We start from the raw sequence: 23842 nt of genomic DNA, 5'->3' as shown, positions 1-23842 counted from the left end.
GTAAAAAAAATATTTATTTTATTATTTAAAACTATGCTAATACATAATAATGACATTATTATATTCATTGTTTTTAATTAATAAAATCAAATTGATATCTAATCATAAATCAGTATTTCCTATATTTTAAGTAGATATTTGCTGTAGTTTTAAGTGTTAAATCTTGTTTTGAAATGATTAAAAATGAAATAAATACTTACAATGAATGTAGGCCTACATATTATATTTATAATATTGGTTTTGATCAAAGAAATTTGTGACATAAGCAAACACAAGATGAATGTTTATGTATTTTCCAAGGTAAAGGCGAAAGTATATAAACATTAAAAAAGCAAATAAACTACTATACAATTTAAGATTTAAATCTAAAGCTTTCAATGTATAAATGTAAAAAATCACTAAAACAAAACTTTCCTATACACTTTCAAACCTAAATGGGTTTAACCTAACACCTAGATGTTCTAATACAACATCAGTTGGCAACAGTTACAAGAGGGCGGTGATTAAGAGAACACCAGAAACATCATTTTAATTATAGATGACAAATTTCGTTTTTGTAAAAGCACAAGTTAACGGAGTACTTACTCGAACGTTTCGATCTCTATCAGAGATCCTTCTCAACTGACTGCGGAGTGTTAATGCAGCTTGCTCATTCTTGACGTCATCTGTTGATGACGTCGTACGCCTCCGGTTGTATGTTGGAGGTTGTGCGGGGCTCGGCCAGGTGATGTTTCTATCAAATCATTGTACAAATGCGAGAGTTCGTGGGCTCCAGTGTCCCGGTTCATGGTCTTCTCTTTATTTCTCCTTATATGTAATGATTCTCTAATCTGTCTGTCTTTGCGTTTAGGCTCTTTGGTTAAGATGGTAGCCTCCCAGTTCGGTACATGATTGTGTTTTATGACATGTTCTGTAATGGCAGATTTGTGTATGATCGAAGATGTGGATGTTCTGGAGGCCCTAGTCATTACTCCCCCCGTGTTTGTTGTAACATCTTTTTTGTGATCATTAATTCGTGTTTGTAATGCCCTCCCTGTTTCCCCAATGTAAACTTGTGGACAGTTGCGGCAGGTGACTTCGTAGATTACTCCACATGTATCCATCTTCTCGATTTTATCTTTTGGGTGGACGAGGCTATTCTTGATTTTATTTTGGGGTAGGAAATAGGTTCCGACATTGTGATAGGAGAGAGTGTGTCGTATTCTTTCTGCAATTCCTTTTACATAGGGGATTCCTATGCTACCTCGCATCTTGATCTTTTCTTTCTGTGGTTCGTGTCCTTTGTTCTTTTTTCTTTTTCGGTTTTCCATAACTCTCTGGAAGGACCACTCTGGATACTGGCAGTTGTGTAACGCTTTCTTGATGTTATCCATCTCAACTTTCCTCAAATCCATATCTCCCACTACCTTCTCAGCTCTGTCCACACGTGTGTTTATAAGCCCCAGTTTGTGTTCGAGTGGATGATGTGAGTTGAAATGTAAATATTGGTCTGTGTGAGTGGGCTTCCGATAGACTGAGGTGGTAACTGTTCCATTGTCATTGAGAGTGATGAGCATGTCCAGGAAAGGTATTGTGTTGTTTGTCATCGATTCTGTGGTGAACTTGATATTGTCAGTTATATTGATGTTATTAAGATGTGTGTTAAATGTATGTACTGTACCTATGGGGACGATAGCTAATACATCATCAACGTATCGTTTCCAATACACAGGCTTGATGTTAGTGGGTGCCGTGTTTATGGCTTGATGTTCGAGCCACTCTAGATACAAGTTCGCCAATATAGGACTTATTGGGCTTCCCATAGCAATGCCTTGTATTTGCCTATAAATGTTACCATTGAACGAGAAATAGGTTTTGTTCACAATTAAACCGAGGAGCTCCATTATGTCTGTCACATGTAGTTTAGTTCTATCCAGAAGTGTCGGATCTGTTGTTAGGCGATTTTCGACAACTTTGAGGGCCTCTTCTACTGGTGTTTTTGTAAACAGAGATACTACGTCAAACGAGACAATTGTTTCACTTGGTTTGACTATTATTTCTTTTAGTTCACTCGCCAACTCTCCTGAGTAAGTTACATGATGTTCTGTGTTTCCGACAAGCGGACCCAGGATTTTGGTGAGGAATTGTGCAACGGTGTAAAAAACGGTGTTGATGTTATCTACTATAGGTCTTAATGGCCAATTTGGTTTATCTATCTTCGGAAGACAATACAACCTAGGTACAATTTCAGCCGTGGGAAACAGCCATTCTTTCTCTCTGTAGTTGATTTTCTTTTCTTTGAACAACCTGCCTATGATGTTGACCACTTTTCGTTTATAGTTTTGTGTTGGATTACGTTTTAGCAGTTCGTAAACATTAGTGTCGCTCACCATGGTTCCCACTTTATCTTTGTAATCATTAGTATTTAGGATGACAGTAGATCTACCTTTATTCGCTGGGAGAATAAGAATATATTTATCTTTCTTCAAGTTGTTTATGGCCTGTCGTTCTTTGGGGGTTAAATTTGAAGGTGGTAGAGTGGTAGATTTTACAATAGCTACAATTTTACTGCGAACGGTATCTTGTTCTTCCAGGGGGACGAGATCAGCCGCTTTTTCAGCCGCTACTATGAGATCGTCAATGGGCATGGATCGTGGGCTCGCCGAATAGTTCAATCCCCTTTGTAATGCTGATATTTCGTCCTCACTAACCAACTTACTAGACAGATTTACCACCAATTTTTCTCTTAAGATCTGGAGGCGTACGACGTCATCAACAGATGACGTCAAGAATGACCAAGCTGCATTAACACTCCGCAGTCAGTTGAGAAGGATCTCTGATAGAGATCGAAACGTTCGAGTAAGTACTCCGTTAACTTGTGCTTTTACAAAAACGAAATTTGTCATCTATACAAAATCGAAGCTAAATGAAATTCTTTCACGATCATTTTAATTGTTTGGAAATTCACCAAAATTGACTCATTTATGCAAAATTTTATTTTTATGAAGAATTTCATATTTCTAGGTTATATGCATTTTCATGCATATAACCTTATTGATTCTGTCAGAATCTGTATTTATTTATTCTTTCCTTAGCACTATTTTGTTCATCAATTATCTTTGGATCAATTTCATCTAGGTACGTCATTTTTTCAGAGAATATTCCCTATGGTCAGGAATCGATGTGATTATCTTTTTACGATGCGCAATCAAAAAACTTGAAACCATGTTATACGAGCATGTCGAAAGTGACAGGTGTAAAAAAAATGGTGAAAATATGCTAAATAGATCGTCAAAATGCTCGGGAACCCCTATTTTGCAATTCATTTTCTTAAAGTGTATTTATCACATGTATGATTTATGAAAATAAGAGAATAAGAGAAAAAAAGTTGATTACATCATCATTAATTGCATATTAAATTAAAAAATAAAAATTTTGACAATCAAACAAACTATGACATTTTCTTCGACCGAAATAACAAACTTAACAACATTAACATTTTTTTTTAAAATTTTCATATATTAACGTTGGAAATATATACTTTGACAGTGCATTTTTTTTTTATTTTTAAAGATACCATCATTGTAAAAACTTATGATTCATTGCGGTATGTCATAATCTATCTGCGCCTAAGTAGTTACTGCATACTAAATACACGGAGGAATCTTCCTTCAACTTTTATTCAGGTGTACATGGCTCGGTGGTCTCATGTGATCTCGTCTATAGCAGTCGAGGTCCCGAGATCAAGTCTCACGTTGGGAAACGAAATGAAAGACAATTTTTTTTTTATATTTGTATTGTTTATTCAGTGTATAAATTATAATAAGCATGATTTATAATGAAACCTAGTGAAAAAGTAATGTGTTTATTATTATGTACTGTAAGGGTGGTTTATGACATAAGCGGAGGGATCTTTGATCGGATTGTTTTATTCAAGTGTATACTATATGGCTTATGGTATATGGTTTTGACAAAATCAATCAATTAATATATCTTTTAAAAATCAATTATCTTTATTTAAATCAATGCATATAACCTATAATTCGTCATAGTGACAAATTAAATCTATTTTTATATTTTAAATTGTTATACTTCAATGAATTTAAACTTTTCTAAATTGTTTTTGTGTGAATTTTAACTTTTATGAATCTGCTTGTAATTTGATGCTTGAATGTAGTAGGCATTTTGTATTGTTTTTAAGAGGGCCTCTGTAAGACACCTGTACTGCAGCAAGTACAGCTGTTAGAGCTACCCTTGTAAAACAAAGTTAATTTCTCCGGCCAGCCATTTGCTTTGACAAATATTTTCCACATGTAAATAATCGTCTCAAAACACTTAATATAAAATGTATTAACTGACATGCTGGAGCATTTAGAAATTTAAATGCGAGCTATTTTACTGCCTAGAGCAATTATTGGCTATATGGCAGAATTCAAGTAATTAAAATGTTGAATAGTTCAATTTAATCCAATTTACATTTAGGTAAAACTTAGGTTTTAAAGCATCATACAATAAGCCGAGTTGATATTTAACATTTTATCATTCATCAAATGCCATTATTTGTACCATTACACGAATATAAAACAATCATTATTTGTTTTACATCTAAATAGCTTCCTGTCATTTGAATCAAATAAATAGTAGTCCTAGCCAAGGCCTACATTTCATTTGTTTTTTAATAATATTATATTAAATGTTATATTTATATGGATTTTATAAACACACCTATTTTAGTGTTAATTATGTCAACAAACGACCAAACAATCCTAGGCCTAGCAAGGCTAAAACGCCTAGGCTGAGCCTAGCCTAATACTAACTAACTAGGTTAGTATATCTTCAATCCATTTTTACACTAAAAACATATTTCAAGTAAACAAAGAATTTACTTTTTTAAGGCCTTATTATACACCCTTTGTACCTTGTAGTGAAAATAATCAATGAATACCCACATACTGTAGGGTTTCCTTTGCAATTATCACATTTAAAGGATAATAAAAATAATGTTAGAAATACGACTGGTTAAATGATAAGGACATTGACTGCTGGGAAAGAACTTGAGACATGTACTGTACCCAAGCACTGGTGGTGACAGGATCTAAAGTCAGGACTAAAGTCCCCGGACGCAGCAGCGTTCTAGCATAATTTGAGGCTAAATTTAGGGGAGGAATTTTTTTCATGGTACATGTAAATAAAATACTGCCTGCAAATCCATTCTTTCAATTTTAAAAATGAAGTGACCTTGAAAGTTCTTTATCGTAGTTATGTAAAAAAATATAAATTGCGAAAGAGCTTATTTATTATCCTATAGAAAATGGAAATAAAAAATCAGGTACAAAAACGACTTTAAATGTTCAGTTCTAACTAAAAAACTCACTTTTAAACACATTGCACAAGATCTGATGGCATGCATTACTAGAATGGCGGAACGAACTAAATATTGAAGCTACGAAGCCCACTATGAAATGAACGCAAATGATATTAATTGTATCGTGTGTACGTGTGACCGGTCCTACTAAACACAAAATGGAAACAAACAAGACAAGCAAGGTCTCAGAATTAGTGGGTACACAGGAAATGCAGGTGAAGGCATTACAAATTAATTTTATCAGGGATGTATTCAGTGGTAGGAATTGGAAAAGCTTTGAGGGAAATAAAAACAAAATAATTAAATAAAAATACTAAAATATTACTTTAAACTAAGCGTTCACTCAAACCTGGGTGTGCTGCAACCAGAGTGTGAAAAAAAACTCAAACCAGAGTCTAAAAAACCTGAGTGTGAAACAACACCTAAAAACCGTACCCAAGTTCGAAACAAAACCTAAACTTAAAAAATGTCTCAAACTTGATCTTTCTTTTGGTAGGTGACTCTATGGCATACCATAAGGACAGACCGTTTTCAACATAAGACAGAGACAATGATGGAACGTCTAGTAAGAACTGTGCCAAAAACTCCCAAGCTGGTTGGTGGTTTAAAAATTGTTACCACTTATCCCTGAATGGCCCTTACCTTACACCAGGTACAATTGCAGCTGCCAATTATGACAAAGGTATATATTGTGGCATCATTTCAAGGGAACTAAATACAGCCATAAGATTACACAGATGATGGTTAAAAGAGCACCAAAGGGAGGACTTTAACTATGTACAATAGTAATTGTATAAAATATTCAGAGATAATCTATACTGGAAATTACTTTACCTACTGACACAGCAAATAGTGCAAGAGATTCTTTTCTTAACACAACATTTTAAATGATTTAGTAACTTTAGGTTTTTACCAGAAGAATTAGTTAAGTTAAGAACTTAATGTGTTGTTTGTAATATTATTATTGTTCTTTCATTTGTGATGTTTGTTGTCTTAAAATACATACCCAATAGCATACGTCATGGCAACATCTGTTTAACAAACAGGTGGTTTAGTTAAGGCCAACAGCGCCCTCTATTATAAAGAGGTAGGAATTGCAGTGTGTGACGTCACAAGCAGTATGTGAGGGGAATCCCTTTTCCGTCGAGAAAAAAATCAGAAATTCGTACAAAATAATTAATTCCTTCAAAATCAACTTTTCCACATTATTGGATTCATTATCACATAACGAAGGAAATAAAATCCTATGCAACTCCCCGACAATTCAAACACAAAAATAACTGCTTTCAATGGTTCTAGGACACCTACCCCCTAGACAGTTACCCCCCCCCCCCCCGGATGTTTACCACCCGGACAACTACCCCCTTAGGACAACTACCCCCGGACAACTACCCCCCGGACAACTACCCCCTTAGGACAACTACCCCCTTAGGATAACAACCCCCGGACAACTATCCCCCGGACAACCACCCCCTTAGGACAACTACCCCCTTAGGATAACTACCCCCCAGCTAACTACCCCCTGGTCAACTACCCCCCGGTCAGGTCAACTACCCCCTCCCCCCCTTCCAAAAGTAGACAAATATATAGGACCGGTTTCTGTAAAAATGAAATCATCTGTTTTTAACGGGTGTTTCGAAACTAGAGACCCGAGACCATAGACCTGACACGAGACCCAATACGAAAAGGGAGACCTATATTTGGGTCTCCCTTTTCGTATATTAGGGTCTCCCTTTTCGTATAATGTGGTCTCTCTTTTCGTATAGTGGGGTCTCCCTTTTTGTACGTGGGTCTCCCTTTCGTATATTTAGGTCTCCCTTTTCGTATTGGGTCTCGGGTCTCTGGTCTCTGGTCTCGGGTCTCTAGTTTCGAAACACCCGTTTTTAACCGATTATTCTGTTTAACAGCACGCTAGACCCTAGATGTGCTAGATTTAAAGTACCGTATTTATTGAAAAAACGGCCTGGGCTGTTTATTGTTTAGGTGGTTTTTAGGTGGACATTTTTGGAAGAAAGTTGTTTATTCAATGGGAGGGGGTATAATCTAATGGAAATAGACGACGATTATTCCATATGATGTTTCATGGGAGTGACATGGTCACCGTTTATTTGAGGGGAATTTATTTAAAGATCGACGTTTATTCGGTGAGTGAACATTGAGGTCAAATATCAAAAGTGATATTATTCTTCAAGTGTACAAAAATACATATATGACAAATTTGAGACAAAAATTAATTCTTTTAAGACCAGTGGTTATCGAAGCATTGTCCTGACGCAAAAATTATTATTATTATTAGCGAACCCAGTCTTTACAGTAAATACAGGGAGTACATAATACGTTCGACTATCCTATGATCATGTGTGACAATCTTCAGTTTATACCAGGCTATATTTATGTTCAATCTTTTACTTTTGTTTACAATAATGAATAGTAATTCGTCAAAGTAACGAATTAAAATATAGTTATTAATTCCTATTATACACTGTTGCAGAGTCAGGTTGTTGAATGGTCTGGGTGGTTAGGGTGTTCTAAAGGGATAGTTTTCTGGGTGGTAATTGTCCGGGGGGTAATTGTTCCTAGGGAGTAATTGTCCGGGGGGTAGTTGTCCAGGGGGTAGTTGTCCTAAGGGGGTTGTTGTCCTAAGGGGGTAGTTGTCTGGGGGTATTTGTCCGGGGGGTAGTTGTCCTAAAGGGGTAGTTGTCCTAAGGGGGTAGTGGTCCAGGTGGTGGTTGTCCGGGGGGTAGTTGTCCGGGGGGTAAATGTCCAGGGGGTGAATATCCGGATACGGCTTTCAACATGTGCTGTTTACTCTCCTAACGAAATTTATGATAACTTGGCCACGTGGGAGAAATAAAACAAGTTTAAAGTTATCGCGACGACCTAAATACTGCGCCTGACGCTATCTCAAGTCTCGTCGGTATTCAGCTGTTTGAGTTGGCCTTTAGTCGTTGATAAAAATTATAAAAAGGATCTGGCCTAACTAAGATCTTGACAGTTGCCACCATTTGAGGAGAGGCATGATGAAAAGTGGGTACCAATTTTGGTCTGATGCAATCTGTTTGTCAGAAATGCTTAAATCATCATTGACTTCATCAACGTTCAGTTTCTAAGCTTCTCTTTGATATTGGTGTAAGTTCATAGGAATTTCTATTAGTCAATCAAGAGCATCATGAGCTTCTAAATATTATAAGAATTTAGAATTTAAAGAAACCAGTCATTACATTTAGACAATTCATAATTAAAAGTATTAAATAAAATGTCAACAAGAAGATGAATAAAATAGTAGGGATAGAAGGATATCACTTAAACTTCTCACTGACATTAGTCAGGTCATTAACGTAAAAATAAAATTGGGGGGAGGAGACACCCACAAGTGATATCCTCGGTCGATGATTTAAATGATTGGATAGAGACAAATTGTTTCTGCCATCCAACTAACTCAAGAAGCAAATGCTTAAAGGAGTGCCTTTAATACCATAATTTTCGCATTTTCTTATTTAAAATAGAATGGTTAATTACATCAAACAAATTTCTCAATCAAATAATTATTTGATATATACACCAATATATATGAGCTTTCACGCTAATATTGCTCTATGTTCAATAAAAGTATTATTAAGAAGACAGCATGAGCAGTTGAGTGACCTTTGCAAATCATATTGATGATATTAATTCAGAATATTTAACTTAGCTGTCAAATAATCATAAAGTTGGGAATGCATAATTTAGTAAAGGAAGGAAATTTGTCTATAATTTTTAAAGGATTTGGTATATCTTTTGCCATTTTTAATTAAGCAAACACCATTCATTCAAATTTTCCAGAAGGGACTACGTAATAGGTAAAGAGTTTCTGGGAACAACTTCACCAAGAGTGGGTCGACAAATTATTTGAATCTTCAATCGGGCCGGCATTAATGAGAGCAAGAAATAATACCGGCCCAAGTACCACATTTAGTAAGAGAACTGGATGCCGGCAAAAATGGTTTTCATAATACTGATAAAGCTGCAGATGTAATGATATGAATAGAGACCTCACCCGAGCTCAATTAGAGTAATATTTTTAGTAATATAATAATCAACACAAATGAACGGCATCATAAAATTAATAGCACTTAGATAATAACATAATTATCTTTTTCCACATCCTAAATAACAATAGAGATCATTATACTTCATTGTATACAGTAATTGTACATTTAAATTAAAGAAAAGACAAACATTCAGACAGAACTTGAAAGAACTCTACTAAAACCAGTAAGTAATAATAATGATAATATTTGAAATTAAATTTTTTTTATATTATATAATATAAATTTTTAAAACTAGGTGGTACGCTCGCTAAGCTCGCGGACCATCTAGGTCGTGCCCACAGATGGTTCTCGAGTACACAGTAATTTCAGCGTAAAAAAATGCTTTTTTTAATGTACGTACTGCAGGACGATAATAGTTATTATTGTTTACAGAAACGAATAAATAGACACGATGATTTATGTATTAAACTGAAATTAGCACACTGGGAATTACTTCCGAAAGAGAAACTTGTCACAAAATGAGTCCAAATTTGTTATTTGGACTCATTTAAACAAACCCAATTTGTGTTTTGTGTGTAACATTAGTTTTGAGGGATGGGGAAGAGGATATGGGTACAAAGAAGAACAATGTTTTAATATATTATTTATCTACTCAGTAACGAAATATGTTTTTCACTTTGATAGGCCTATAAATAATATACCACTTGATACAGTAACACATTTGCGATTTAATACTTTGTTAAAACTGTCACTGTTATAGTCCATTGAAATAGCATGTACATGTAACGATACACGTACCACTACAACGTTTATATTCTTTGTAATTATTAATTAATACAAACGTTGAGAAGCAACTGTCAGTAGTACAGTTTATTTGTATATTGTACGTTTTATATAACAGTAGGGCCTACTCACAGGCCTATAAATAATATACCACTTGATACAGTAACACATTTGCGACTTAATACTTTGTTAAAACTGTCACTGTCATAGTCGATTGAAATAGCATAGTACATGCAACGATACATGTACCACTACAACGTTTATATTCTTTGTAATTATTAATTAATACAAACGTTGAGAAGCAACTGTCAGTACTACAGTTTATTTGTATATTGTACGTTCTATATAACAGTAGAGCCTACACTCACAGTAATACGTTTATTTGTACATGATTGTGTTATACATCTAACAGTACCCACACTCACAGTAAATTCAATGGCGACCACAAATGTTAATACGTATTTACAGTAATGTCCAAGTATTGCAATACTTATCTATACTAGATGGTACGCTCGCTTCGCTCGCGTACCATCTAGGTCGTGCCCACATATGGTTCTCGAATACATAGTAATTTCAGCGTAAAAAAACTGGCGATTTCAAAATGTAGGCCTACGTACCGCATGACTATAAAACATTTATTTATGTATTTTTGTAGTCAACCAAAATTAGCACCCTGCGAATTACTTCCAAAAGAGAAACTTCTCACAAAATGAGTCCAAATGTTTGATTTGGACTCATTTAAACAAACCCAATTTGTATTTTGTATCTAACATTATTGAGGGTTGGGTTTTTTTTTAATAGGCCTATAAATAATATAAACCTAAATAGAGTAAAACATTTCCGATTTAATAACTGTTAAAATTGTCACTGTCATAGTCGATTGAAATAGTAAAGTACATGTAACGATACACCACCACGACGTTTATATTTTTTTGTAATTATTAATTAATACAAACGTTGAGAAGCAACTGTCAGTAATAAAGTATTATAGGCCTATTATTATGTGTTTATAATCTAAAAGAAGGGGCTACCCACACTCACAGTAATAAAGTTTATTAGTATATTTGTTTATATTATAATAAACAGTAGGCCTACCAACACACACAATAAGAAATTTGCGATTCAAATGGCTATCAAAAGTGGTTAATACCTATTTACAGTATTGTATAGCTTTACAATACTATTTATGTTTATTCTCAAAGGGCCCATAAATTGACCTACTTGTGTTAAATCATGGAGGTATGCAAGCATGGTTAAACCAAATAATTTGGAATGTTCCATTCATTGCAAATCAATACATTTGTATAAACGTATATTAAATCTATCAAAATAGTATTTTTTAAAGAAAATCGGCCTGTCTTCAACATTATGATGCTGTACTCGAGCTGTTCAACCGGTTTTCAGCTATTAAAAACAATTATCGTAGGAGGAGATAGGAAAATACGAAGTATCCTCGTATTATTGTGTACAGGTATTTTTCATGAGGACATCCATTAGACAGTGTATACCACGATCGGAAAACACCCCTATTTGGGGCAAATGGTTGAACCTAAATTCGTTTTAATTGTCAATAACTAATTATCTAACTAAATTTAATTAGTAAACAGGGTTACATCAGGTGGTTAAAATCAGTACCGAGATTATAACCAACTTTATATACCATCGAGTAAACATTCTAGAAATAACGCGCGATTTACCGAATTTTGCCCTTACGTAAATTTATATATAGATATAGGTTTTAGGTTAATTCCCCAAGGGCCAATAAATTTTAATGTACGTACTGCAGGACGATAATAGTTATTATTGTTTACAGAAACGAATAAATAGACACGATGATTTATGTATTAAACTGAAATTAGCACACTGGGAATTACTTCCGAAAGAGAAACTTGTCACAAAATGAGTCCAAATTTGTTATTTGGACTCATTTAAACAAACCCAATTTGTGTTTTGTGTGTAACATTAGTTTTGAGGGATGGGGAAGATGATATGGGTACAAAGAAGAACAATGTTTTAATATATTATTTATCTACTCAGTAACAAAATATGTTTTTCACTTTGATAGGCCTATAAATAATATACCACTTGATACAGTAACACATTTGCGATTTAATACTTTATTAAAACTGTCACTCTTATAGTCCATTGAAATAGCATGTACATGTAACGATACACGTACCACTACAACGTTTATATTCTTTGTAATTATTAATTAATACAAACGTTGAGAAGCAACTGTCAGTAGTACAGTTTATTTGTATATTGTACGTTTTATATAACAGTAGGGCCTACTCACAGGCCTATAAATAATATACCACTTGATACAGTAACACATTTGCAACTTAATACTTTGTTAAAACTGTCACTGTCATAGTCGATTGAAATAGCATAGTACATGTAACGATACACGTACCACTACAACGTTTATATTCTTTGTAATTATTAATTAATACAAACGTTGAGAAGCAACTGTCAGTACTACAGTTTATTTGTATATTGTACGTTCTATATATTAACAGTAGGGCCTACACTCACAGTAATACGTTTATTTGTACATGATTGTGTTATACATCTAACAGTACCCACACTCACAGTAAATTCAATGGCGACCACAAATGTTAATACGTATTTACAGTAATGTCCAAGTATTGCAATACTTATCTATATATAGGTTTTAGGTTAATTCCCCAAGGGCCAATACATTTACCTACAGCTGGTGGTACTTGTGTTAAAGCAAAGATTTATTATTGGAATGTTCCATTCATCGGAAATCAATACATTTGTATAAATGTATATTAAATCTATCAAAATAGTATGTTTTTAAGAAAATAGGTCTGTCTTCAACATTATGATGCTGTACTCGAGCTGTTCAACCGGTTTTCATCCATTAAAAACAATTATCGTAGGAGGAGATAGGAAAATGCGAAGCATCCTCGTATTATTGTATGCGGGTATTTTTCAAGATATACATGCATTGGACAGTGTATACCACGATCGGAAAACACCCCTATTTGGGGCAAATCGTTGAACCTAAATTCGTTTTAATCGTCAATAACTAATTATCGAACTCCATTTAATTAGTAAACAGGGTTACATCAGGTGGTTAAAATCAGTATCGAAAGTACGAACCAACTTTATATACCATCGAGTAAACATTCTAGAAGTAAGGCGCGATTTACCGAATTTTTCCCTTACGTAAATTTATATATAGATACCTCATAACATTCGTAACGATCTTCTTATTGTATGATGCTTGGAACCCTAAGTTTTACCTAAATGTAAATCGGATTAAATGCTATTCAACATTTTAATTACTTGAATACTGCCATATAGCCAATAAGGTTATGCTCGAGGTAGAAAACCACATGGTTAAAGCCAGCTAAACGCTCAGAAGTGTATTGAGACAATTGTAGCGCATATAACGCATGCGTATGCGTGCTTAAAATTTATTTTTGATGTAATTACAATAAGTTTCAGGCAATTTTAAGCGGTTAAAGAATTGCTATGAGTGCTCAGATTTTTGCACGCGCACTGCGCGTTAAGCGTTCATACGCACTCTTTTTGCCCGATTTCTGTTTTACAACCTTTCTTTAATAATTTCATCATATTTTATTTTCAACTTAAAACTACGTTATACAAGCACGTCAAAAGTGACAGGCTACGCAAGTGTAAGTTAAGAAAATGGTGAAAAGATGCTAAATTTTAAAATTAACATAGGTCGTCCGAATGTTCGAGAACTCCTATTTTGCATTTTCATAAACTGTATGTATCATATTTGTGATTTATTATGAAATTAAGAAAAAAAATGTTGATTAAATCATTAATTAATTGCATATTAAATTTTAAAACATTAATTTCGACAATCAAGACCGAAATAACAAAATTAACATTAACCTTCTTTAAAATGTTCATATATTAAAGATATATATATATATATATATATATATATATATATAAATCCAAAGGCAAATTACTGAGAAAAATGACAATGCTGTGGGTATCAGTGGCTGGATCTCAATGGAGATACAAAAATAAAAAGCGAAAAGCTAAATCAAAACGATAAAGTAAACAGCCAGAAAAGTTAGCAGAGCTTTCGGGCAACACTAGCCCTTCATCAGTGCAAGTGAAGGAATTTGGATAACGTCATAGTATAAAGCTGGCAAGTGCTGCCTGGGTGGACATGAATAAAAGAAATATAACAAAGGGAGCCAGGGTGGAGTCTGAATAAGAGTGGAAAACAAAGAAGGTAGCTTGGTAGAGATATAAACAATTTTGGAATATATATATATATATATATCTTTAATATATGAACATTTTAAAGAAAAATATATATATATATATATATATATATATATATATATATATATATATATATATATATATATATATATATATTATTTAAAGATGTCATCATAGTAAAAAAATTATGATTCATTGCGGTATGTAACATTACTATCTGCGCAGTGGTTACTGTATAGTAAATACAATGAGGAATCTTTCTTCAACTTTCATTCAGGTGTGGTTTGAGGGATCTTTGACCGGGTTCTTTCTATTTTTTTAAGTGGCTCAATGTGCAATTACACCGGCTATTGTATTTGCTCTACCAAGATCGTATCTTTCAATGGATTCCATTTGTGTTGGCTAGCTGTCTTCCACGAGAAGACTATTTAAGTCATGGATGTCCTTTTAAAAATAAGTGGACAAACTTTTGTAGAATGTTTGTTTACCGTATTTAAAAAAAAATAAATTTACATGAAAAACTGTAATTGAAAGCAAAAATAATTATTTTTCTGTCCCTGTGGAAGTGGACATTAGTAAGTAGTATTTGTATTTATTACGCTATCGCTCTCTGTAGAGTGATAGCCTATTGTTATTGTCAAAAATTTCATTTTTTCTGCTCATTTTTTGTTGGTCGCAGATCTCAAAAACGGCGATAGCAGTAATGTTGTAACTTGGACAGCAGATGCATGTACATATGTAGTTGTGCAACAAACGTTGGTTTAATGAAAATGTTCACGTAGTGTAATATAGTGTTATGAGGTTTTTGACTTCTAATGAAGACTCTTACTCGCTTGACTGCAGTAACACATATATTGTTTATTCAATAATACTTGATACAATATAATATACAACTATAAGTATAAGGATTAGGAACAGGGGATTAGGTGATGCTGTTGGTGAGATGTGAGGTGTGTAGGTCTGCTTCTGAGGAAGTGGCTGTGAGGTGTGTGCTCCGTGAAGTAGCTGTAAGTAGGCTATGGGGCATGAGCCAAAAAGAGGCCTAGAAAACGAATTTCGTGATCTCCTAACGGGGGGGAGGAAGATATTCACACAGTTTATAGTTAATAATTAGATTAACACAAATTCAGCCGGTCCCGCTTTCAAAAGTTACGCAATAAGTGTAATTTTAGGTGTAAAAAAATCGAATTTCTCAACATAAAGAAATACATAGAAATAGCGCCCTCTATTTTGTATATTTTCTGTTAGTGTTATTACTGGATAAAATACAATCGTTCCATTGGAATAACTTATACTGTATCTTTCTTTCACATTTAACATGCAATATTTTTATCATAATTTTGACATTAATATTGTAGTCCTTGTAAGAAATGTATCTGTTAGTAAACCTTAATTAATATTTATTTAAGCACACTGAAAAGAAGATGCATTTTCAATCTTTATAATTCATGACTATGCTGTCACAAAATATTTATTAATATTATCTCTCCTATATAATTGCAACTTTTTGTTTTCATTGGATGCATAACATAGAATTATAATCAATTAGTAATAAATCAAATGTTGCATTATTGTTTTCATTGTAGATGTATAACATAGAATTATAATCAATTAGTAACAAATAAATGAAATTATTACAGCAAAGTTTCTTATAATACTCCTGTTTCTTAATATTGCTTATCATCTCATGGGTTCTTTATTTTATACTTTCTCATGGTTCATCCGTTACGTTACAAAATACTGTAGTTAAGTTACAAAACAGTTTAATATAAATTTACATGTACACCAAACTATAGAAAAAAATGTAAACATTAAAGTAGAAAGTTTCTTATAATACTCCTGTGTCTTAATATCGCTTATCATCTCATGGGTTTTTATTTTATACTTTCTCATGGTTCATCCGTTACGTTACAAAATAGTTAAGTTACAAAATAGTTTAATATAAATTTACATATTATAGGCATATTAATGTATTGTAAACATCAAAGTAGAAAGTTTCTTATAATACTCCTGTGTCTTAATATTGCTTATCATCTCATGGGTTCTTTATTTATACTTTCTCATGGTTCATCCGTTACGTTACAAAATAGTTAAGTTACAAAATAGTTTAACCTAAATTCACATATTATAGGCCTATTACATTAAAATCATGTAGACCAAGTAAAATGAACATTTGTAAACCATAAATTACACTTAAACTACACTAAAAAGTTCTTCCTGCTCAAATTCATCTCCCTCTTCCTCATCATCGCTATCATCTCCATCAATTTCAAACATCTGATGTATGAAGAAGATTGTTACAGTTTTTGCAGGAGCATAATTCTGTACAAGAGAATCCTAAGGATACACAGCATTTTTCATTTGCAACCCCTTCATTGCATTTTGACTTTTTACATGACCAGGATGACAATTCGAGAATGCTGTGTAGAGCAGGTTGCTGACCATACAGCCTACATACAAATGTTTCTAGATCACAAAGTAATTCATCTGAAAGTTCGCTGGTAGAATTGCCCAATAAAAAGAATGCATAAATTAGAGTTTTCCATTACGAGTTTCATTGCCTTCACTTTACCGTTCCCAAAAAAAGCGCTGACTGAATCGCATCCTGTGAAGCAATGTAGTCTAATTAATGCATTTGAAACATCATTTCCAATATGTTCCTGAATAGCCTGCAGATGAATTGTTCGGAGATTAGCATCTTTTCCAGTATTGAAATATAGGTGAGAGCCATGCAGACTTTTGCAAAATGCCAATCCAATAATAAAAACATCATCAGTGTCAGGGCTGATTGTAACAATATCTTTACCACCATGGTGTGCAGCATACTTCGCATACAGAAACATTCTGGTGTCTGCCTCTTCTTGATTAAAACTTTTCCATTTGATTCTGAAATAGAATGGCATAATAATGATGATGTTATGAATACATTTATTCCCTTGAGGTGATCTGCTTCACACATGCTTCATATCTGAAAGAAGAACTTGATTAGCAGATGCAGATAAAAATGTTTTCAACTGTTCTGGAATTTGCTGTTCGGCTTTTGGTATTTTAATTGTTTGTGAGCCGATGGCTGCTCTTCGACTTCGTTCAGCATTTTTTATGCAGTTTGTGTAATTGCTACATGTGATCGCAGAACTCTCCTTCGTTTAGTAACAGGTTCTGCTGTTGACTCTTCTGTTGACTCTAATCCTTGAAATTCTTCAGTAAAAAAAAAGAATACTAATTAATATTTATGATTCTAAATGTTTGTGTAATAAATATAATAATATAATCAGTTCATCTATACACTATTTAATATTGCAGTACAATAATTCAAATAATATGTCTCAAATAACAACATAAAGCATCAGGTTGGTCTATTCTCTCCTTGCCTGAGGCTACCAAGCCAAGGTTTGCATGCATTACCACATTGAATAATAAAATGCAAATGTTTTTTCCCAAGATGGAGGTAGGCCTACCATCAAACTAGGTCCACTACACAATAATACTGGGGCCACCCTAGCTAGGCCTAATTCATATTGTAATTATGGGTTCATTTTTGTTGGCCCAGATATTTAAAAAAAATTATATACTAGGCCTAGCCTACTCTACGTAGGCTTAATACATATTAAAAAAATAAACTTTGTAGACTACCCACCGCCAACCTACCTAGCTAGGCTTTTTTTAGCAAGGCAGATATGATATGAACTAATTACTAGGCCTACTAGCTAGGGGCCTAGGCTAGACCTATCATTAAAACAAATAGAATTTACCTTCTTCATTGTTGGATGAATTAACATCCTCTATTTCATATTTTACTGCTCGCCTTTGTTTGCTACAATCAGTGAAATATTGATAGCATCATTTTATGACATCCAGCGTCGCCAGGAATTGGTAACAAGTATTGGTAAGCTCCTCTAAATATTTTCAAAAGGATTTGCGGCTACAAAACTCCTTTTGATTGCCGCTTAGATTGCACCAACTTTTTGTACACATTAAAAAAGTTTTCCATTTGGTTTCTGTGAATGTTAATATTGTCCGAGAATTAGATGTATTGTGTCAATAACAACGTTTTTGATCATCAGAAGATGACATCTTCCTGCTCCGCGCTCCAGAAGAACAACACATGTTTGTTTACGATCGTCTAGTAGCCTATCCCGCTGTGTAAGGGAATCTGATTGGACAGTTACTGTTGCACAGCTCCATGAGTTAAAAGACAAATTTTTTGATTGGTCAATTGTGCGACCTGTACTGACCTACACAAATCTTCTACATCGCAATAAAATACATATAAAAACAAACATATTTCGTTGACGCGTAAAATTTACAAGCGGGACCGGCCAGTTTAAGGTTATCTATATTTTTGTTATAATTGTCATAGCAATTTTATTCTCCCCTCCGATAGGGGATCACGAAATGAAACGATAGAAGGGCATGCCCCATAGCCTAAAGGTGTGTCTGGGCTCTTGGGGGTATATTGGCTTCGGTTCATTTGCATACAGTATGTCAATTACATCATTTATGGAGCTAATGATTGGTCCTAAGTTGATCCAGGGGTGTTTAGGTGGGAGTGATTGATCTTATCTGGGGGGTTACAATGATGAATTGGCCCTGTCGAATCTTTGCTTAAAACTGTCAATATCTAATTGTTTTACAATGGGAACAGTTAGAGAGGTCAAATAAACTGTTTACTTTTGGGATTTAATTATGAGCTAAATGGACTTTTAAAACATCTGGACAAACTCTCCTCTGGACTTTCTGGGCCAAGTTTGTGAACTTATTTGAATTCTGATACAAAGGTTGATTTCTCAATTATAAATGTATGTCATTACATTACATCCTTCTGTTTCCCTTTTTTTTTTTAAATCTATTTAAAATATAAAAATGGTTATAATAGTGGCATGCAAAATTAAAGTTATATAAAAGAAAAAAAACATTATTATACATATAAGCAAAAATTGAGTTAGCCAAAACCATTGACTCTGAAGTGTAACCTTATCACATTCACTCTCTCTCTTCTCTCTCTTAAAAAAAATTGAAATTAAAATTGAATTTGGTATAAAAATTCACGGATTCGCGTAAATCAAACAAAAATCGGTTAAAATAAAAATACAAAACTTATTGTCCCTTTGACGTCAATATAACAAGGTAAAATTGGAATATGAAACGCTTTACGAGCACGTAGTTAGAGGCATTCAAATAAGATCTCGTGAAAAGTGGTGCGAAGAAGGTGAAAGGTCATCAAAATATTTTTAATCTAGAAAAAATAAAAGGTATAAAAAAACTCAAACAAATTCAACAGAGAAATCACAAACAACTCTGACATTTTAAACATGCAGGTCAGTTTCTTTTCTGAACTATATAGATCTGAAAACGACACTCTTACAGAAAATATAGAATCATTTCTAGATGGAATTACTTTTCCGAAACTAGATATAGGTATAGCTATGAGGAATGTTTAAATGCACTAAAAATGATTGAAAATAATAAAAGCCCTGGGTATGATGGGCTCTCACCTGAATTTATAAAAGATTCTGGGTTAAAGTAGGATAACATGTAGTGAATGCATTTAATGATCATAAAAATTTGGTGAATTAACAAAATCTCAATCTCTTAAATGCTATACACAAAGAGAAAGATTTACCCCGCCACTCACGAGATAATTGGCGTCCTATTAGCAGTCATTTAAAGATAGACTATAAAATTCTAACCAAATGCTTAGCAACGAGAAGTTATTCTATTATTAGTTATGATCAAAGCGGTTTTGTTAAAGGAAGAAATATACACTAAAATATAAGACTAATTGAAGATATCTCAAGAAACTCGAGAATGCTATGCGTTGATTTTAAAAAGGCATTTGACTCGATTAATAGGCGATATTAATAGATGTTCTCAAAAGACTAAACTTTGGAAAAATCCTTCATTTTAATCAATAACGGACATGTGTTTAAATTCTTTAATGTCGAAAGAGGAGTAAGACAAGGCTGTCCAATCTCTGCTTTCTTTTTGTACTAGGTGTAGAACCACTTGCTTGCAAAATTACACAGTCTGACTAAATTAAGTGTATTAAAGTACCTCAAAATTTACACGACAGGAACGAGCTAAAAATTACTTGTTTTGCAGATGACACAACAGACACAACTCAATTTTATTATCCACGATAAACTAATAGATTCTAAATAGTTGCCAAGGTGGAACACTTTTAACCCACCTAATTCATATTCGCTCCGATCTAATTCCAAATAAATTTTTTAAATATTGTGTTTAACTTTTTCACAACCTCATCAGGTAGGATGATGTTTGAAGCAATGTAAGTTATTCCTCGGCTTTCTAGGTGTAAAGTTCCTCACGCGAACTCTGTCTGGCCACGATTCAGGTGATGAGATGATCAGAGTATCAGATTCATTGTCCAACACAACACAGAATGAGGCAAGGATGATTGCGATTTTTCAGCGAAATTATATCAGTGACGCTGCGGATACCGATGTCATGTATATGTTTTCTTAACGCTGCATTCGAAGTAGATTGATGAAGTCCTCCACTAAACGTATGAAAAAGCGATGGAAGCGTGGTGTTTTAACTTCCTCCTTTGGTTTATTTGGAGTTGAAAATTTGGGAAGTTCAGAGCCTGTGGCCGTATTCACCAAAATCACATTAAGTGAGATATTTCCCTTAAATCCTAAGAATTTCCCTTAAATCAAGAAAATATTAAGGGTTTCACTTAAGTGGTATTCACAAAGGGTTTAAAGTTAAGGGAAACCCTTAACTTGGTCTATTTTCTCCTTAACTTTTAAGGGACCTCAGAGGCCCCTTAACTTTTAAGGGACCTCAGAGGTCCCTTAAAAGTTCCCTTAACTATTCAGTACCTTGGTTGTGCTGACGATTCTGTATGTGCGAGTACTATGCCTACTTGTAGACAGCCCCAGTCATAGGTAGAGATGCTAGGCCCCCTGTTGGTGTGCCCAGTAACCAGCCTAGCCTAGGGATTCAGGGTGTCACGAAACCTAAGACCACGAAAGCTAAGACCCCCTAAGACCTAAGATCACGAAAGCTAAGACCCAAGACCTAAGATTACCAATTCTAAGATATACTACAGCTTAAAAACAATACTTGTTTATCCATACATAATTTTAAACACAGTAGGTTTCATTTATTACCATAAATATAATTTAATACCACCGCAAAACATAGATAAACTCACATTATTTTCGCCCGTTGAGTAAATGTATATTTTTTCTTTACAACAAACAAACTTGATGGGTTGTTTGTTTGTATATATTTACTCCATTGTGTTGGTTCAGAGGATGTTTTTCTTACGCACCTGCCTTTCTTGTATTTTAACTCCAAATTTGTTGACTAACTTTATCCTGAACACCACACTTTAAAATTAGGACTTATAAGTACTTTCAAAAGGAGAAACACATAATAACAAATAAATAAATCCTTTAAATTTATGATTTTACAGATGTGTTTCTTTGTATACTGTAATGTAACTCGTCGAGCTCCCCATGCTCAATGTTTTTGTTTCTATGGAGCGCCAAAAGAGCAACAATAATAGTACAAGTATAAAAACAGAAAAACTTATCATGATTTTTTAATTAAAATTTATTTGCCAGTATTTATTTCCTCGTACTTGCATGATTATACTATTATCATTACAATTTTAATTTTACATTGTTCCATCCACACTGTAGATGGACTCCACAGAGTTTTCAGCCCTCTATATAATTTTTGCTCTTTTGACGTTCCATATAAACAAAAACATTGAACATGGGGTAGGCCTACTGTACTGTAGGCTAGTCAACATTTTGTGTGCGAGAAAAACGTCTGTAAAATCATCAATTTAAAAATGTATTTGTTACTTTTTATGTGATTCTCTTTCATGAAAGTGCCAATTCTAAGGTGTGTATTCAGAATAAATGTTGGGAGTTAAAATACAAGGCAGGTGCGAAAGATAAATATTTGTAATCTTAGGTCTTGGGTCTTAGCTTTCGTGGTCTTAGGTTTCGTGACACCCTAGGGATTCATGTTTGGTTTGATTTGAGTAGCATCTAGACCTTTTTTGCTGATCCTTACCATACAAATTAGTCTAGGCCTATATTCATTTATTTGTTTTTATTTTGACTGCCATTATTTTCGTGGAAGATGGCTTCTCATTTCGTTGTAATATAAATCATCCCCCAGTCTATTAGGCTAGGTAGAGATGCTAGGCCCCCTGTTGGTCTTCCAAGTAACCAGCCTAGGATGCATATTCCTCAATACAGACAGGTTTAAGCCTGCACAGAATGTTGGTTTGTTAGTAGCATCTAGGCTAGACCTATTGCGAGTCCAATTAAATCCTCTGTGATTGGACAATGGGACAACTCATGAATATTTATGATTATTTTTACCCTTAAGTTTTACCCTTAAATTAAGTGTTTTCCTTAGGTAAGTGATTCCCTTAACTCATTTGTGAATACCCCTTAAGTGTTTTCCTTTGTTAAGGGAATTCTAAAATTTTAAGGGTAAGTATTTCCCTTAGCCTAAGTGAGATTGGTGAATACGACCACAGGTATTGCTTGGGATATCAAATCGTCTGTTGCCTGGTTGCCAAACTCACCAGACAACAATTTAGGAGAAAGTTCTGCGGGTGTAGACATAATGGAAGTTTCAGTTGTTAAATCCATAATGACTGATGGACTTTTTGGGCTGATGAAGTTATTAGACGTATCAGCTTGAAAAATGGATTGAATGTTGTCGATAGCAACTAATGAAGGTAGACACTCATTGGTCTTTATTCTAAGATCGCTCTGGTTAAGAGTTAAACTTGGTTCTTTAACACAGCGCAAACCCTCGATTAAGTCCTCGGTATTGTTGTTTGCCAATTGTACATCAGTTTGCAGCCGAGTCGTTCAACATACATGCGCTGGGTTTAAAAACGTTATTAAGTCGGGAGTCGGGAATCTTGTTGATAATTGAACAACCGATGGTATGTCCTCTGCGAGAAGGGCTAACTTCCTTCTTATGTAAAGCTCCTTCCTTCATATTCAGGAAAACATAGCACAAGATCTCATTGTACTACGTCTCTCGTAGTCGAATCAGGTGGTCTGGAATTCTGCCACTACTTGGACTAGAAAAATAAACACCAGTATTTCTGTTTTGTCATACTGGTATATGTCAAGCAGGTTACTCACAAACTTCTTAATGTATTCCTGTTCGTTGTTTTTCTGCTGCGTGAGAATCTAAAAAATGCTAGACCCGGCCATTGCTGTAGCTGTATATGCAAATTCTGTAGCCTAACGTTGGCTCTATTTGTGCTTTGATGCCCGTGGGTAATGCACATTTAAACAGAGATTAGAGTTTCTTCGCAAAGCAAGTCTTCATATTCAACACATGTATAAAAGATGATTTCAAAGTAAAATACAACGAAAAAGGAGGAATTACAATACGTTTAAAAGGCTGTTTTACCATGATCGCGTCTTCACAC

The 23842-nt window shown here is 34.1% G+C and overlaps 2 protein-coding genes across 2 annotated transcripts in view; both read right to left on the bottom strand.

Annotated features, from left to right (window-relative positions):
• Positions 1 to 102: 102 nt before the first annotated feature.
• On the bottom strand, positions 103 to 2627 carry LOC140041228 (uncharacterized). Its single transcript, XM_072087625.1, has 2 exons — positions 1661 to 2627; positions 103 to 119 (listed from the first exon to the last, which is right to left on the bottom strand). The coding sequence occupies exons 1-2, from the start codon at positions 2625 to 2627 to the stop codon at positions 103 to 105; spliced, it is 984 nt and encodes a 327-aa protein (XP_071943726.1).
• A 16809-nt stretch (positions 2628 to 19436) lies between these two features.
• LOC140056160 (tRNA-queuosine alpha-mannosyltransferase-like) overlaps positions 19437 to 23842 on the bottom strand; it is a 45489-nt gene continuing 41083 nt past the window's right edge. The window contains exon 9 of the mRNA XM_072101449.1: positions 19437 to 19633. The gene's annotated coding sequence lies outside the window, so the exon portion shown is untranslated. The remainder of the gene's footprint in view (positions 19634 to 23842) is intronic.

The sequence above is a fragment of the Antedon mediterranea genome, chromosome 1 (assembly GCF_964355755.1).
Source record: "Antedon mediterranea chromosome 1, ecAntMedi1.1, whole genome shotgun sequence".
NCBI classification, from domain to species: Eukaryota; Metazoa; Echinodermata; class Crinoidea; order Comatulida; family Antedonidae; genus Antedon; species Antedon mediterranea.
The sequence above is the reverse complement of the archived record's forward strand: the minus strand, read 5'-3'. Positions and strand labels throughout refer to the sequence as shown.